The sequence below is a fragment of the Molothrus ater genome, chromosome 8 (assembly GCF_012460135.2).
Source record: "Molothrus ater isolate BHLD 08-10-18 breed brown headed cowbird chromosome 8, BPBGC_Mater_1.1, whole genome shotgun sequence".
NCBI lineage: Eukaryota > Metazoa > Chordata > Aves > Passeriformes > Icteridae > Molothrus > Molothrus ater.
In genome coordinates this window covers 31,330,521-31,349,573 of record NC_050485.2, presented here as the reverse complement: position 1 = coordinate 31,349,573, position 19,053 = coordinate 31,330,521, and the positions used below count along the sequence as shown (strand labels likewise).

General features: G+C 39.8%; 1 protein-coding gene across 5 annotated transcripts in view; it reads left to right on the top strand.

Annotated features, from left to right (window-relative positions):
* The window catches only part of ATE1 (arginyltransferase 1), a 68,927-nt gene extending 54,670 nt beyond the window's left edge, over window positions 1-14,257 (top strand). For all 5 annotated transcript variants that reach the window (XM_036385712.1, XM_036385711.1, XM_054515616.1 and 2 more), the window contains one exon: window positions 11,134-14,257. In XM_036385712.1, coding sequence (XP_036241605.1) covers window positions 11,134-11,312 — 179 coding nt within the window. In that variant the 3' untranslated portion in view covers window positions 11,313-14,257. The remainder of the gene's footprint in view (window positions 1-11,133) is intronic.
* Window positions 14,258-19,053: the final 4,796 nt, after the last annotated feature.

The following is a 19,053-nucleotide window of genomic DNA, read 5'->3' as shown; positions in this document are numbered from 1 at the left end:
GGATGGGAGGAATTTTGCAGTAGTTCATGCAGGTAGAACAATGAGAAGAAGGGCTTGACAAGAGCAAGAAATGAGTGGTGGTAGGATTCAAACTTGAGCATCTTACTAGGTATTTGTGGAGGTGTGAAGGGAGGCTGTTATTTGGATACACCACCTAAAGAGACTACAAAGCCAAATGATTCAGCAACCACCTTCTACTCCTTGCTGTAGACCAGGCTTTGCATCTGCCACCTCTGCACAGCACTGAGGACCTTTTTTCTTCCAGCAGAGTGGAAGAAGTGGAAGTCCTTAGCAGAGCTCAGGCTCTAAGCTGTGTCCAGCTGGTGTGAGCCAAAGTGACGATAGGCAGTGGGATCCAGAGGAGAGGATTTGCCTGTTCTGTGCTTTCCAGTGCTCAGACTGCTGCACAAAGGACAGATGTTGACATCCAAAAAGCTTTTGAAATTGCCCTGTGTTCACGTGCAAGCCTTAGCCATGAGAATAAAACAAAAGTTAAACCCAAGCCAACACTAAGTCCTGGAACACCACACAAGGCTATGGAGAGGTCAGAAAATCCTCACTTCACACTCACAAGAATCACTATAAAAAGCCCATTCCATGTAATTCCTCCTGAGTTCATAGGAGATCATTCATTTCTGAGTTACTGAACTAAAGAGAATTACTTCAGGTTTCCAGTCCTTCTCTGTATTAATATCGTAACATTTATTATATGTTTTTACCAGATTTTTAAAGCTTTTAGCTGAAAAAACTGTTTTTTTAGAAATACATCTTTATATGTATATTTATCTATCCTGCTCATAGTAAAATGCAAAATAGTGAAATGCAAAGTAAAATACTAGAGTAGCAAAATGCAAATAAAAATCCCAGTATTTAACAACTTCTGGATCCTCTTAGTAGTGATTGCATTATCTTAATGCTTCTTTCAAGCAACTGAGTGTTATTAGTTCTAGTAAATAAAACTTAAATAAAACCAGAAATCTACAGGCATGTGCAGTTATACAAAACTGTTTATTTTAAATGCATGTTTTTGTGCATAATGCTTCCACTTGGAAAACAGTTTGTCACAACTATTTCAATAACTATAATTTCTAGTGTTATGTTTTTAAAACATTTAATGTACAATTTTTTAGTGCACTATGATACCAAAGAGTATTTCAAACAGGTTTTATACTTATTGTGTATTTGAACACAAGTATTTTACTGACTTTTTTTTCCCATCCAGTACAGAGACTGTTTAATTTTACAATATATTTTAAAAATCTAGTATGTTGGTGTGATAGTGGTGTTGTTGCCCTCCTCCTTTGAACAGAAGAGCCACGATCACATATTTATGTCCTGTGAGTGAACTGTGGTTGCCATTTGGTCACGTCTCAGAGTTCAGCTCCCTGGCAAAGGGCTCTGTCTCTGTGGGATGGATGCAGGCAGAGGGATTTGGGTGTAGGCAGAGAGATTAATGCAAAGGCCAGGATATGTTAATGTTTATAAGGGTGGTGTGATGCAGATTAATGTTTACAAGGATAAATGCACTGAACTTCTCGAGAGGATGAAAATGTGGTCGCAAAACTGTCACAGATGGAAAACATTAAACCAATTGTTCAGAACTCTGCAATCATCTGATTTGGGAGAAATTGCTGCTTTGCTCTGCAACAACTGCTGCTTATAATTTATTTTTTTTAAAGATAGTGTTGTGTACTTCAGAGAGTTGGGAAACAGTTTAAATAAACTCTGATGGATCACGAACTAAAGTCTTCTAAAGAAGTAACTTTCCACTATTATCACAGCTATAGGTAATAAATTTGAATTCGGTAAGAAACAGAAATTGAATTCTGCAAGAAACAAGACAGACATCCCAGTTCTTTCTAGCAGCTTCTCTAGAACAGACACATCTTACAAGTTTCTCTGTTTCTAATTAAGTTCATGAACACTTTGAGCCATCAGAATGCATCTTTCTAAATCCAGTGTGATCTTTGAGTGTACAAGATGTTTAAACAATGAAGATAATGCCAATAAGGTGTAGCCAGGCACATTTTTCCCTCACTTTTTACTGTGTTTGGATTAAATTGAAATGACTGGCATGGGGTTTTAGCCTCATATGCAATGCTTCTGTAATACAAAGGAAATGTTATTCTCTTAATTTGTGGGTCCTAAGCAACTGCCACAACGTGAATTGGTATCGGGGTTAGAAAATGCAAACTTTAATAAATATTTGTGATTTAAAAGTTTGGATTGCTTTTAACATATATGTAGCATACTAAACCAGTGCCCCTCGAGCAGCATAATTGTCTGACTTCTGGTGTGGTTTGTGAAACCTTTGGCTTGGACTGCAAAATTCTCAAAAATGTGTTAATCCACGATGACCATCATAGAGATTGTGAAACAAATGGATGTATTTTGGAATTCCTTTTTTTTTTTGGTGGACATTCCTTGAAAAATTAAGATATCTTGGCATACTTCCCTTCTCTTTGTGTTGAAGAGATGATTCTTAGATGGGTTTATGCTCAAGATACTCTTAACCTTTTGAATGTTGTGATATTTGATTTTCCAGCAGAATAATTCTGCTTTTTTTTTTTTTTGGTAAAGTTTCAGAAGAATGTGGGGAAAGGCAAGGCCTGCCAAATCCTGTAGAAACCATTTTCCATATGCAGAAGGTGTTAGAAGCACAAGAGCAGAAATTAAAAGTTCAATAACGTGGGACAAGTAGAGCAATCGTGCAGATTTATTTCGTGCTGAGGACAATGAGTGTGTGGGACTGGTTTCCAAATGTGATAAAAGTTAACAGCTGTAATTAGGCCCAGGCACAGAGCAGCCATGGAAGGGACACCACAGGCATGTGCTGAGCCACACTCCAGCATCCACCAGGGAAACCTGTGCCAGGGTCAGACCTTCTGGAATGATCCTCGTGCACTCCCTGCTCTGGTGACATCATCCCAGCTCCTCACATGGAACCTAATTGATTCCATGTTTTAATTAATTTAGCCAGCAAATTGATTGCTGTAATTTGATTTATTTAGCTGATAAGCTACTGCCAATTGCTTCAATTTTTCATATTTCATGGTAATGTTTGCATTTGTAATTCTCAGCTTGACTCTTGTCTCTGGTTTTTTTCCTCCTCACATGTCAGTCTTAATGAGGACTTTGCCCTTCTTTTTGAAAAATCCTCTGGCTGCTTTCTGCCATGTTCACTTCTATGCAGTTCAGATATTTTAATAAATAGTATATAAGTCTCTTGCTCCTTCAGATTTTTTTCCCTATTTTCTCACCATTGTTTTGGAACTGTAACTCCTTAAAGCATTATCTCTAACTTTTGTCTTTTATACTGGCTTTTCATAGAAGAATGGTGTCATGGAATGGTCTGGGTTAGAAGGGACATTAAATCCCATCCAATCCCCCAGCCATGGCAGGGACACCTTCCACTGTCCCAGGTGCTCCAAGCCCTGTCCAGCCTGGCCTTGGGCACTGCCAGGGATCCAGGGGCAGCCTCAGCTGCTCTGGGCACCTGTGCCAGGCCCTGTTCACCCTCACAGGGAACAATTCCATCCCAAAATCCCATCTACATCCAACCCTCCTGCAGCTTTAAGCCATTCCCCCTTGTCCTGTCATCTCCACTATCATCAACATCCCTAATCTTTCCCATTTAAGATGCATTACAATTCTCAACCATTAATTCACAGATTTAATAATGTGTTTGATATGTCTCTCCCACCAGTAACAGAGTCATTTTGATTATGTTCCTGAGATGACAGGTCCCATGCTAAAGTCTCTGCAAAAATATCTGTGCAGTTTCATTCCCTGCTAGCCAGTGATTTAGAGTTGCTTTCATGTGCTCTTTCCAAGTGCTTGTTGGATTTTAACTGTGATTTTCCCTTCTCTGTGATTTAAGTGTGATTTCCCTGTCTCTGAAGAGAAATTAATAACTCAAAATGCAGAACATTTCTGTGTTCTTTTAAATAGCTTGGATGCTACAAGGAACAGAAAAGCTCAGCTAACAAAGGTTCTGAGAAGTGTGGAGGACACACATCTGATGCAGCAGAAAGCTTGGTCAGGTTCCTCAGTGCTGACTCAGAGTAAATAAAACTCCCCAGAGTCAGAGCTGCGCATTAGAAATGCCCGTGGGGTCCATCAGAAATGGGTCAGGCCATGAATGAGCCTGTAAAGCTTTGACTTTGCCAGTTCTGATCTGCAAAAATGCCTTGTGCAGGTTGCTGAGGGCCTGGAGCTGCAGTCAGGAAAGCTGGGTTAGGGAGAGCATGCACAGGAAGGTGAGAATCAGAGATGTGAGAACATCTCACAGTGCCCCTGCCTTCAAAACAGAGTTAAACCTGTGCTGTGGTCCTGCTTTGGGCCCTTGTCAGCACAGTGCACTTAAACTGAAGGCAGTTGATTAGATAACCAAAAAGTGTAGTTAAAATAGAAAAAAAATCCCAAACCCAAAGTGCCCTGGGTGTGCAGTTAATATTCTTCATTAGCAGTTCACATTCTCATTTCTCGTATTTGAAGTCATCAAGAACAATATTAAAGATTCAACTTCTTTTGAAGTGACTGCTTCATTTTGTCCTCTGGAAGAACATCTAAAAGTAAAAGAAGTTATCTTTGTCAACTTGCCATTTACTAGATCATATTTTTTGCACTGCTTTTTTTTCCTAAAAAGCAAGTCCTTGGAGGAATATCAGTACCAGTCCTTGGTAGGACAAGAGGAAACAGCACTGAGTTGTACCAGGGGAGATTTTGGTTGGATATTAGAAGTTTCTTCATGGAAAGGGTTGTCCAGCCCTGGAGCAGCTGCCCAGGGCAGTGTTGGAGTCACAGTCCCTGGAGGGTTTTAAAAGCTTTGTGGATGTGGCACCTGGGGACATGGCTTGGTGGGTTTGACAGCGATGGGTTAATGGATGGACTTGATGGCCTTCGAGGGCTTTTCCAACCAGAATGATTCTGTGCTTCCATGATTTAAATCTTGTCCTTCAGTAGACATTTTCTAGTCACCTTTTAGTAGGTTAGAATAAATGTATTATATGAGAGCTTCTCAACTAAACTGGGAATTTCATGCACGTTGTTTTATGTGCGCCGCTCTTCGCCGCGGAGCTCCACAGCGTAAACCACTCGTAGGAGTTCAGGCGCAAAGCCCAAAAGTTTGGGTTGGAAGATGCTTTTAGGATTTCTCCTCGTTGCAACTTCCTGTCTTTGCCCATTTGAAGGATCCCTATACCTGTAAAACTGTAATTCCCCTGCTTTAAGGATCATCCACAGTGTTTTGATACTTTACAAACGTGTTCTTTTTGATCAGTGCTTTCAAAAGTTCCTATTTTTTGTTAGAGTAACTGCAAAGATTTGGCTGATTGAGAATATCCTGAGCATTTTACTGTACTTCCTTTGTGACTTGTGCTTTCTGGTTTTAATTAAGAATTCTTTTCATTGGAATTTTTTTTTGTGTTGTTGTTTATGCTTCATTTTAACTGTACTCTTATTTTGGTTTGAGTTAGTATTTTTGTACCCCAAGGCATAGGGGTCTTTAATATTCCTTAATGTATGAGTCTAGTTTGAAAGAAGCAATATGAGAAAAAGCACATTTTAGCTCGCTGTTTTATATAAATATGACTATTAATGGGTATTGCTGATTGGCCCTTTTCTTTTTGAGGATGACATCCTATACTTTGCTGGTGAACAAAAGAAATTATGCTTTAAATTGGGTAAGAAATGAGCTTAAATTCAAAGGTCAGAAAGATTTGGCTTCTGATTGCGGTGAAATAATTTTTGATTTCCAGTAATTAATATCTCCTATGTTTCAGTCATAAAATTTGAAAAGTTAATGTGTTTCTTCCTTTTACAGTTTCTTTGTTTTAAAATCATTGATCATTAACTGTGACAAGGTCATGTAAACCAGATGTAGCTTTTCTTTAAAAAAATATTCAACAAGGCTGTAGTGTTTCTCATAAAAATTAACATCACCATAGTGTAACCAGCAAGGGATGGTGCTTCTTTTTGCCATTTTTACACCTAGTTTGAAAGCTTGAGTATCATGGAACTTTTAATCTCCCTATAAATTGAATTTTAATTTTTTTTCTTCATTTGTAAAAACGGGAACATTCTGTTCATCTTTTTAAAACCATGCAAATCCTAAGTGCTTCAAAATTGAAAATTAAAAACTGCAAACAACATGAAACAAAATCTAAACCCGAGCACATCCATGGGCTAGAAATGCAGCAGTTGTCAAGTGTTTATCTTCAGAATTTTGTTCTGTGGATTTAATGCTTAGAGGTAAAATAATTCCTTTGAGATTCCATTTTTAAGCAAAATGGAAATTTAATTTATAGTGTGAGTTTCCTTCATTGTCTACTTTTAAAGGGAATCACAGGTTTCAGCTAATGACACAGATGTAAATATTTTAATTTTTTAATTACTTGGTTCTTTGCCTTTTCCTTTCTTTCTTTCACTGTTTTATCCTGCTGTGATGGGGGAAAAAATCCAGGTTCTCTGTGTAGTATGGATGCAGAATAACAAAGTGATGATGGCCAAATAGTTTAATGATTCCAGGGAGTTGAAGGAATATTTAAAGAAAATTAAACTTATGATCAGAAACAGAATCATTTCAGAGTTTAGCAGGAGTACCACATTTCTTTTTGTGAGTTAGAAATGCCAGTCCTCAGTTAGGTTTCTTGCTAATTCTGAGTCCATTCTGTACAGAAAATATAGGAAATATTTTCCTGTGACTAATGTGGGTTGTTTTGGAAATTGGCAGTTGTCCTTTCTCCTATTTAGAAAATGGGAAAGTCAATACATTTGTCCCTTTACTTTTAATTATTTTTTCACTTGTTTTCCTATAAGTGGAAAAAAAGCACTTTAAAGGAAAGTTAGATTGCTTCCATCTCTAGATTATACCCCTGAGAAATGAAACAACGTCATTTTTGTGAGGAGTCTGTCCAAGGGGAGGAAGGCTCAAAAGAGGAGCAGCACAGGATGCTGCAGCTCAGGCTGCCCTTCCACATCACTGTTGATCAAAACCCCCTTGGCCCAGCTCAGCCTCCACCAAAAAGCTGGTTTAGTAATATTTTCTACAGAAACTTTGAGCCATCGCCCTTTTTCCAGCGTGGTGTTGGCTCTCAGGCTCCTGCAGAGCTCACTCTGCACTCCAAGTCTCACTTGCCCAGCTTTGTGCATGCTTACCCAGCTCTCTGAGCAGATGGAGCTGGTTTGCACTCCAGCTTATATTAGGGAGTAATAATAAAGCTTAATGCATGTGAAGAATAAAAATATTTGGATGTGAGCTTCCCCAAATAACGTTAGGAAAATGCTAATCCACCCCTGAGCTGTAAGGAGAAGACCATGAAATTCTGGATTTCTTTAAAGAGCACATTGCTGTCCAGCTTTCTATTGCTGTGAATAAAAAAAGGTGAAATCACTCCTCCTTATTTCATGCTGGTGTTTCAGCAGGAATGCTTATCAGCATTTGAAAATTGTGTTTTGGCTTGGCAGGGAGCTTGTAGTTTTAGGGGGAAGTTGATTTCTGTTGTGCAGAGAAGTAAGGACTGGACTGTACAGGAGTTTGTTTGGCTTCCTGCTGCTCATGTTCCTCCTCTTCCCTGGCGTGTGGGAGCTTTTTTTGCATGAGTGCAGGCTGAGGCTGCCCTTTAGAATAGAAAGCAAATTCCCTTCTTGAATAGAAAGCAAATTTTTACCATTTTACCTTTAGGTGAGGGTGGATGAGTGAGCTGGGTCAGGAACTCAGACCAGAGCCTGCCCAGACACCCCATTGCATGAGAGGCTCTGGGTCACTCCTGCTCCCTGCCTTGTTTTCTGCTGGCATTTAGAAACGTGCCTGATACCCTTTGTGTTCTCAGAGAGGAAATCCTCCATGTGTGGATTCCATTTAGCAGGGTTTTGGGGCTGGGAACAGAACATTTTAACACCTCTGTGCAGTCTTTATGTGGGGTCACAGAGGCAAGGTTGAATTAGAAGTGAAATCTCTCCTATATTCAAATTTCAATAGGCAACTACAGCATAGATAATTCGCTGCTTTAGGAGTATAGGGGAGAAGAAAAAGAAGTGACAGGTAATTTATTCAGTAAGAATTCACCTGTATTTTTAGCTCTGAGACTTACAGGATAATATTTCTATTTTCAGTTGGCAGCTGCAGTTGCCCAGTTTTCTAAAATTACAGGAACTTTCAATCTACATAATTGATTGCTCTATATTTTGTGTATCTACCATCCAGACTATACTGATAGATGTAACTGAATTAAGGGATGAAACCTTGTATATTTTTTGTGTTAAATGACAGTGTCTCTTCTGTAGACTTTAATAAATCAACAGCTCAGGAGGTGAAAAATGAGAAAGTGTGAGGAGAAAAAATAAGAACTTTAAAAAAACTTTTTAGTGATAACAGTACTGTATTCAGTAATTACAGAAATGACTAAAATTGCTCTAATACGCTGTTCCACTATGTGATCAGTCAGGGTCTTTCCAGAAATGGAAGTCACTAAATAAAGTTTCTTCACTAAAGCTTCAAAGGATGGGGTTTTTTTCTTATTTTCAGCAAGGAACTTTTTTTAATAAAGCATTTGGTCTCATTCTGAATTGCTGTATTCCAGCATCAGCCACACAGGGAAGGCCTGCTTGAGTTCAATTGGCATCATCTTGAATAGAGAGCAGATTTTACCATGTGCCACTCAGCAGGAGCAGATATTTAATTTTTCTTATTGGGAGAATAATTTCTTTGTTAAAGTGTGCCAGAGCCCAATCTGCTTTTATTTTCCATTAAATTATTTTACATTTATTCTGCTTATATTTAAATTGTGTTTAAAGGGAATAGTTTCCTGAATTCCCATGATGTTGCCTCCAGACCAGCAGCAACTGAAAGGTGGCTGAGTTCTGACTTTCAGATTTGTTATGATGGTGACACAAGTTCCTATTTGCCATCTCTAAAAGCTTAACTGGTACTTGAGATTATTTTACTTAACATCTCAGTAAAAGGTTTCTTTTACAGATGGAGTTTAAGTTACATACATTTAAGTACTTTTACAGAAGGTTATTTTTGTTATGAAAGCTTTGATTTTGAGGGGAATCAGTGGAAGAACAGGTAATCATTGTAGAAATTTGGGATGTTATTTTTCTTTGCAAGGAGTAAAAATGGAGGAAGGGCACAAATGCTGAACGAGAACAGAGTTCAGCTGAGCCAGGAGGGCTGCAGTGAAACCAAGGTACAGTAGCTTTAGTCTCTCAAAGAAATCAAATCTGGGGCCAGCAGCACTGCAAGCCAGGACATGAACTCACCCACAGTATCAGGCTTTGGGAGTATTTGAAATCAGTGAGTATCAGTGAGCAGGGACCAACTCTAAAATGCTTTTGGCACAGAGCTGTGAGGGCTCAGCTTGGCCTAAATCCATCCCAGGGCACAGACTGGGAGTCAGTCTAGAGGTTCAGTAAATAGAAACTTTCCAATTTGAGAAGTTAAAATAACTTTACGCTTGTGTCACCTCCAGAAGCTAAACTTGCAGGTTTTTTCCTTGGTGAACTCTCAGCAAGGAGGAGGATGTAACAGAAGAGGCAGAAGGGCTGGTGGTAAAACCAACCAACCCATTGGGATATCAGGGAGGTGTTGGCCACACATCAAAAACCTGATGGATTTCACAGAGGGAGAGAAAGCCATAAAGTGTTTTTGACTTGGTGTTTATCTAAAGCAATTGCCAACAATAATTAGTGGGGAGCACAATCTTAGCAAGTACTGCTCAGATTTTCTTCCTTCAAACCATGTTTTCCCAGTTAAGTCTTAAGAAACACATTGTGCTTTCATGTCTGGAATCAAAACACAGATAAAAGTAATGAAGTCATTCCAAACTTGGTAAAGCAGCCTTCATTAAGTTTCACATACTAAATTCAGGCAATCAGCAGGAAAAAAAGTTTCTGGACCATAGAAATTTCTATGGATGAACAGGGGCAGGTTCTTCAGTGTGTCTTGCACAGAAAAGAGTTTCATGGCCTCCTTTAAAACATAAAGAAGCATTAATTAAAAGCAGAAAGAAGGTCCAAAATGAAGTCTTTGCATAGTTGGTGTCCCAAAATACTGACATTCCAGGAAGCATCTCTGTTATTACTGGAGATGCTTAAACAGATTCTCAAACTGATGTTTCAGATTCTAGGTTGACTCTTCTTGGTGACTTTTTGAACCTAAAGTTCAGAAAAGTCCAAGATTTCTTTTCCTATTATTTTGTAATAATTTTACTAATTTATCCTGCCGTGGCCTTCAGATGTGTGGCACATTCTGTGAGTTTCTTTAAAGAGTTTTCTAGCACTGTAGTGCAAATTTTTCTGACACACAGCAGCTATAGTGTATTATTGTTCAGCAGTAGGAGCATCAATGGGATTCATAAAAATAAGGAAATTTTAACTTGTTCAGTCACACTCTTATATGTATGATTCTGGATAAATTAAGGCACAAGGGGCCTGGATGTGAAGGAAATAAGTTTTAATTGTGGTGTGTGTATTTTTGAAGAGGAATTGTGTTGTACCCACCCAGGGAGTGCTTGCACTGCTCACCCTGTTGATTTACAGAGCTCAGGGATCAGACTTAGGTAAGGACATGTAACCCCTAGAATGACACTCAGAACCAGTATAACTGAGGGAAAAGCAGACTGGGGCTGGAGGGCCAGGGAGTTTCACCTGGGAAGGTGGTTTATTGCCTGATGCTTACCTGAGGAAGCAGCCTGGAGGCTCCCTGCTGGTTTCAGTACCTTTGTCCCAGCTGGTGTGGTGGGTTTTGCAAGGGGTTTTGTAAAGGCAAGTCTCTCCTGGTCAGTTCTGTTTGAGTTTTTCCCAGCTAGAGTTTGCCTTCTGGCTCCAGCAGCACTAAATGAATGTGAATTTTTAAATGCAGCAGTAGAGGTGTTTTCAGGAATGCCATCCATCACCATGAGAAACGTGTGATGTAGGATTTACCTCTCCACACCCTGCAGCCACAGTTCCTTTGCAGGCTGGGTTTGGTGCCAGCCACAATCCAGGAACGCTCTGCAGCCCAGCTTCCATCTGCAGATGACATTTCTCACTTCATGCAGCTCTCATTATGCATATTGAAGTTAGGGGCATAAGTTAAGGTACTGTGGACACTGTAAATAACATTTTTTTGTGTTCTGGTTGCCTCTGCAGTTGATGAAGGTCGCCTGAAGGAGCTGGGCAGGGTGAGAGTGCTGCACAAGAGAACCGTGATGCCTTACAGCGTGTACAAGAAGAGGAGGAAGGGGCCCAGTGATGAAGCCAGTGTCCAGCAATATGCAAGCCTGGTGGGACAGACCTGCTCAGAGAGAATGCTGCTGTTCAGGAGCTGAAACCCCCTGAGATGGCATTTCAATGGCTCCACATTTCATTGCACTGCCCCTGGGTGATGTGTACCATAGTCGTGTGCTGGTGTGCCCACTCAGACAGGCTGAAGCACAGGCATATAGCCAGGCTTGTGTCAATACATGGTGCTGTGTGTAAAGGCCAGCTCCAATAAATCTTACAGTACAGCAAGGCTTTAGCAATATAAGTTTAGAAAAACACGCTTGCAGTATATTTTAATTAAGTAGTTCTAGCCTTTCTATGCATTATGAATCATTCTAAGTATCTAAGCAAAATGAAAAACAGGTTTTGGGTTTTTTTTTCTTTTGTAGAGATGAAGGTTGACTAAATCTAGATTAAGAATCATTAAGTTACAGATGTTTTCAAATAGCACCTTGGGTATCTGTTGTTAAAAATTGCTGTGAAATTTGTGCTTGCATTTGTATGCTCCTAAAATCTTGCAAGAGGACTGAAACGTGCTATTACTTTCCAGCATGATACCATTTTATTTCAGCAGTATGTTTAAAAAACAGGAAGGAATTATTTTCACTGCACATTCTTCATTTGTTTAAAGCAGTAAGTCAGTGTCAGAGGTCCCAGTGAGTGTAGGAGTTCGTGGTAGGTTCTCAGTGGCAGGGGATGCAGTGCTTTGGAAAACTTTTCCCTTCAGAGAAGAAGCAGAACAGTTGCACTATAAATATACCAAAGATATGCAGCCAAGTGGCACAGTGGTTTTTGGTATAAGCCTTATCCTTTGTCTAACAAGAGTGGGTATTTCAATGCACATGGCTGATGTGAAATAGAGCTCAGGAGGTTTATCCTGCAGCTCTCAGTGCACATTTCAGAACTATGCTAACAAAAACAAGACAAAAGGTACCACTGCTGGGTTTTGTTGCAGGTGCTTTTTTTCTGTAGAATTGTACAGGAAGACTTAACTACCATATTCCAGCTTTTTTTACTGACTGTTTTGTTTCTGGTGCAGCAGCTCATGGGTTAACACCTTTAATAACATTTTAGTAAATACTTCTGTTGGAAACACAGGAAGTTGTGATCCTTTATGAAAGCACTTTATTATCTCATATATATGAGCATTGTCTGTGTCCCCATTAAGTCACATAAGTTGGAGGAATTTGGGGAAATAACACTGTTGTATAATTCAGTAATGTATTACAACATTGTAACATTACCAATGCATTTGTGCTTCTTATCTTCTTGGATAACAGGGGCTGGTATTTACCTTGAATCCACTTGGAGTTTCCTGTTAGCCTTTGAACAAAGATTCTTATTCAAGGATATGTGGGTGGTTTTCCCCCAGAAAGGAAACAAGTTCAGTTTTACCCTCTGAGGGTTACATCTCCTGTCATTCATACATTCATTGATTTAATTTTAAACACTTGGCCACTGTTATTAATCATTAATTTTTATGTGGAGCAGACGTAAGAACTGGGGGAATCAAGTGCAATGCAGGTTTAACTTTGTTTTTCATATCTGTTTGATATGAAATTAGTGTATATTGCAATATTATTGATAGTACAGCTTCAATAGCAACTTTAAAAAGTCATTTTATGTTTTATTAATTGGGCTGTACAGTATTGATCTGCTCCCAGAATGGTCATTCACGTCAGCATCTTATCTGGTGTGTGTTTATATGTGGCCTGGTACTGAGAGGTTTCTTTGCACTGTACCTGCTGGTTTGTCCATGCCTTACCTCAGCCTCCTGCCATGTGGAGAAGCACTGAATAATCCTCATGAAGATTATTATGAAGAATTCCTTTCTGTGGAGAAAATACTTTTACCACTCTGTTAAACAGTGTAACATTTCCTGCCTACACAGTGTGCTGAAAAGTGGTGATGCCCATATGGCTTGCAACCAAAATAAATGAGAAAACCTTTTTATGTGATACAAAATCAGTTAACAAGCACTGAGGAATTTCACTATGAATTGCAAAATCTTAAAGGTTATTGAAGCCATTTAATGATGAGCTCCTGGAGAAGTTACAATTTCTGTTCAGTTTCAAGGAAGCAGACTTAGTGTCCCCACTGAGAGTTCCATCTCTTTGTGCCCCTATTTGTCACTGATATGCCTTGGATTAGACTTTTATCTGATGCTATTTCTCTTGGGGAGCTTTTAAGGACTGCAGTTAAAGGAAAGGGAGAGAAGTATCAACCTAAAAACTGAGCACAGCTTGAGGTTGTCCTTGGTGTGGGCACTCACTGGAGGCAAATGAGCATTTCCTGTGAGTCTGAAATGGTGCTTTCACCTTCTGACCACCCCTGGGACTGCAGCACCACAGCACACTAGGCTCCTGGCTCCTGCTCAACTCAAATATGGATTTATATTAAAAAGCAAAACCAGGCAACACCGAGATTAAGTCCAAACTGAGTTCATCTCCTGTGGTTTGCTGAGATCTGACTCACTTTAGTGTTATTTTAGAAGGAAACTGGGGCAGTATTTTTGAGGACTGATGCCTCCATCCCTGTTTTTGGAAGGGAGACGGAGGCTGAGGATGAAGTTCTGTAAATCTTGCCTGTGACTTCAGTGGAGCTGAAAATTCACTACTATTACAATATTATTTAATATATTGTAATTGACAATTACTGAATTTAGAGATATTTAACTTAGCACAAACTATTTTATAAAAGTTTTTTTGTGTGTGTAGCTGGTTTGGGAGAGTCCATCTCCAATGTAAGGTTGCCTTGTCCTGTCATCTGTTGATAAATGAGCATAAAATGGTGGTAAGAAAATGAAGAGTTGTGACCATTGCTGAAAAATGCCATTTTTTGTTTTAGTTGGAAAGAAGTGGGAAGCTTACACATGTCCAGCATCAACACGTGTCAGTAAATTCAAGAACCTGCATGTTGAGTTTGTAAGTGCTTTTTAGCAGGCCTGTTTGACTTACAAGTGTAGAAAATAAAGTTATTTCCAGTCTCTGTGAATTATTATAAGAAATAATAGCTCTGAATGTGATTTCTGCTTAGTTTGTAGGAATTTCATAATCCTGGAGATTGACCAAGTGTCCAGTGAACAGCAAAATCAAAGAATCCATCAAAGGGTAGCAGCCTTTAGAAGACAGAACTTGCAAGTTTAAAATCATGTCCAAAACTCATGACCTGTTTTGGAATGAAGTTTTAGTTCCAGCCAGGCAGATTAATGAAGAGATTGCATGAAATATAATTGATGCTTCTTTTCTGAGTAGGATAAAATAAAATAAAGAGACTTTTCACAAATGAAGACTAGACAGGACCAGCTATTTATTTGAGTTCAGCTCGGTTGAACAAAAACCTGTCTCTGAATTAAGGAGCCAAAGCAGCCAAACACAAAAATTTGGGTTGTGTGCATAAAGATAACCCAACATTGCATCATTTTCTGACTGAATAAGGCAGAATTCCAGCTAATTCTGCATTCCTGAAGGAGACTTTTCTCACAGCCCAGCACCAGCATGGCTTGAAATGTTGGTGGGACTTTTTCTGTTCCATTGCTCCTGTGGAGTCCACATCCATCAATCTTTTTGAGATTCTGTGAATTTCCTTGCCAGGTGATCACTCTGGAGTTCCAGCCTGTGTTGTTGTTATTAGATTTCTAAAGTCCATACCTCTTGGGTGTATTCTCATGGCTGCAGATCTTCGCTGCATGGACTCCTCCCTCTGCACGCTGTTCTCTCTCGGATCAGGGCTCCTCCAAGGCTCTCCCTGACTGGCTTACCTGCCCCCTTTTATCCTGGTCATCTTCATTGGTTACAGCTGCAGCCCATCAAGGGCAACCAGGACCTCTGGGGCAAAGCCTCTATACAGATATTCAAATACATTTCCTCTACTATATTTCCCCCTTTGCTTTTACTTAAGTTAACAGTTGTACAGATGTTTAAATACAATACATTTTCTCATGACTCACAGGCCATGTTCAACACCCACATTTCTCCATGACTCACAGGCCATGTTCAACACACATAGCTCCTTGCTCAAAGGCCATACTCTTTCACAGCTCCCTGACCCAAAGGCTATGTTCCGTCACAGCTCTTGGCCACCACAGCTCTCTGCTATCTTATCTGCTGTTAACTATCACGTCGGGGTCACCACTTGTTGTTCTTCTATTATTTCTAGAGTCCATACCTCTCCGGTGTATTCTCATGGCTGTAGATCTTCACGGACTCCTTCTGCTGCACACTGCTCTCTGTCAGGTCAGGGCTCCTCCAAGGCTCTCCCTGACTGGCTTAACCCCCCACCCACCCCTTTTTATCCCGGTCATCTTCATCGGTTACAGCTGCAGCCCAATTAAGGACATCACAGCTGCAGCCCATCGAGGGCAACTGGGACCTCTGGGGCAAAGCCTCTATACAGATATTCAAATACATTTCCTCTACTATAAGCCTGATCAGCCAATGTTTCTGAGTTCCCTCTCATCATGGTTGTCCCAGATAATCACCCAGAAATGATTTTGTGCTGTCCTGGTCAGACTCTCTACCCAAGCCTTAAGGTCTCTCTGCATTTGGAAGGGTGGAGGCAATTTTCAGGGCAGAAATCATCACTTTTCTGGGAATCACCAACATTTCCCAAAACATTGTAGCCCCATCTTATACCAATATATTTATAGAGCTGCACCTTCAGTCACACTGAGTGTAAAATGCTGAATTACTTTTGCATTTTCCAAATTATTTGGGGTTTTTTAAGTTAGTCAAAATGAAGGATGGTAGGAGCAGATGTACAATAGTAACTCATCCTAAATGTAGCTAATTGTGGTGAGTGGGCTTCTAAAAGTGTTTTAGAAAATAATCTACTATATGCATTTTGTAGTACATTTAAAGCTCATCTCGTGAGAGCTTTGTTTCCTAACAGCATTAAAATAAGAATGGGAATTAATTAAATTAACATGTAAGCCTGAGTTCAGCATATATTAATGCTCTCTGCATTAATACAGAGCAATCTTAACTCTGAAAATGCCCTTACTGCTGATCTCTGACAAGTAGCAGCTCAGAAGCTTTCTGGCTGGATTCTTTCTGGTTATGTTTTACTGTTTTGATGTTTATTCATTTCCTTATTAGAACTATTCCCATCAGATTTTTGTACTTCCCATCAGTTATTTCCACTTCAGTTTTGACACATAATACATGTGTCTGCCAAAAGTCCTGCTGAGAGATTGCTATCAGGACAAAAGAAAGTGTTGGAAAGTCTGTTAAGCAGTGAAAAGAGAGCAGAGTCCACAGGGACAGTCAGTCTGCAACCTTTGTGCTGCAGAAAAAGCAGGATTTATTTATAATTTAGTCCACTGCAGGCTTAAATAAATGTGTCAGATTTCATTCATTTCCCTTTGTCTGTGACATCTGATTGTCATTGTCCAGGGAGAATCAATGGGGCATTGTGGAACAGGAAAATAAATTAATAAATGCACTGCGTTTGTGGCAGCAAGCTTGAGTTAAGGGATGAAATCACATGGATTCTCTTGGAATTCTCACTCCATGTCTGCACAGGAGCAGGGAATGGGGGCTGGATGGGGCTTCCAAGAAGGATTTGTTGCTTCTCCCCTGTCTCCTGCAGGCTGGAGCAGAGCAAGGACACATCCACCACCCCGAGAGGATTCCTCACTGTGTGCATTCATCTCTAACAAAGCTCCTGCGACTGATTCTGTGCAGTAAATACTGAAATAGTATTATAGTATTATTTATAGCAGTAAATACTGAAATATTGCCAGTTTTAATGTCCTCTCTCCAATTTTGATCCTTTGGTTGGTGCTGCCCGTGCAGAGCCACCCCTGAGGTTCCTCTTTGCAGCAGCTCCAGCCCTTCCTGGAGACTGGTGCCAGCTCAACCTGCTGTGTTTTCTCTAAACAAATCCCAATTACCTTTCCAAAATTTGTGGTTTTAAGATAATTTATTGAGCTTTCTTAAATATTGTCCCGCTGATCCACTTTTTTTGCCCTCGTGCCAGCTGCCCCAGTAATTGAAGCAATAATTATTTCAGTGTTTTACATTGGCAAATAAATGTTAAAATTTTTCACAATTATGATCACTATTCTGTCTGATTTTTCTGTTTAACACAGATCCCTCTTTGCTGTTTATTTGCCACACCTCAGTAAAAGGTGGTGGAGATCCAACCCTCGCTGTCCCAGCAAACAGGATTTTTTTTTCCTCAACTGCTCTGAACCTGTAACCACCAGATGGCATTTCCAGCCTGTGCAGGTCATTGCAGCATTAAAGTCACTTCTTGTCTGAGTATCCAAATTTTCTGAGTCTCTTCTATTAACGTCTCACTCTGAGTTTAATTTTTTACTCTGCTTTTAATTTGGGTCTATGAGGAAAAAAAATTAAAATTGTCAGGTGGAGTTGATGAAGTGGTGTTTTAGTTGAATGAAGCACAAATTTATTTAAAAATCAGGATTAAAAGCTGTTTCAAGAAAAATAATCTCGATTTTTTTTAATGCTGAATTTATTAGATATTTTCTAGTACCAGTAAATTACTGAAATCAAGATACATAGGACAATTACAGAGGGGTCAGTTGGCAGATTTACCTGTCCCCAAGTGCTCTTGGTGCTGTTTATTTCCATGTTCCACCCAAACCACGTGCAGCTGGAGCATTCACAGTGTCTAATGTGCATTATTTTTGTGCTCCATCCATATTCCTCTTTCATTCTTAACCTTATTTTGATACCAGGATTTCCTTCTCACCTCTGCAGAGAGTTAAATGATGTCAAAATAAGGTTTCTAATAGTGAAATCAGAGGTCAGGAGACTGCAGCACTTCATTGCATGAAGGGCACTGCAACCCATTTGTTTTGTGACTGCATTTGTCTCTGTTGCTCAAGGTGAAAGCAAGGACACATCAGCTGAAAAAGCAAGGCCCCCAATTTTAAATTAATTATTATTTTTCATACAAATACATTATTGTATCACCCAGAAACCTGGAGGAGGCCTGGCTGCAGCAGCTGCTCTTTGTGTCCTCAAATTGAGATTGTCCTCATCCCTGACATTTTTGCAGTCCATGAAATCCCAGATGTGCTGAACATTCTCCTTCCTGAGCTGGCTGTGCTAAAGGGAGTGAAAAACTGCTTTTCCTGGGCAGGGACATCTGCCATGGGACCAGGCTGCTCCAACCCCATCCAGCCTGGCCTTGGATCATTCCTGACACCCTTCACCTCAAACCCACCCAGGTGATCCCTTCAAACCTCCTGTGTCCAGGAAGTTTTCATCCTGTGTTCATCCAGTTTAATGGGATGGAGATATTCCAGGAATCCAGTGCAGTAGGATGAAGTTGGAGCTTCTGCATCTTCTTTTGGTCAGATTTTAATACATTAAATCTATATTTTTCTTTTATTGCCTTGTATTGTAAATAAAAATAGTTAGTATTTACACTGTGGAGGAAAAGTAGATTAATGGAATAATCAAATAGAAAAATTAGAAGAATAGAACAATTAAATAGAAAAATGATATTTGCTAAAATTAAAAATGGACATTCCTGAAAAGACAGAACTCTCTTTAAAAAACCCAATCAGTCCAAAGGAGTGGAGTTGTCAAAATACACCTCCCATATGCAGAGAGGAATGTGCTTTGTATGCCTGAAGATTCTGATGCTTTCAAACAGCTGCTTCTCCATCCCCACCCCCTTTGTGTTTCCTTTTTGCTGTTGTGCCCTCAGTTTTTCTTGGGCACATCTTCCAGTTCTTCAGACCTCTTAGGAAGGGAGACATTGATCAGTGACAGGAGCTCAGGAGCACGTTTAGCCAAGGGCGCTGTGCTGTTCAGAGTGACCTGGGAGAGA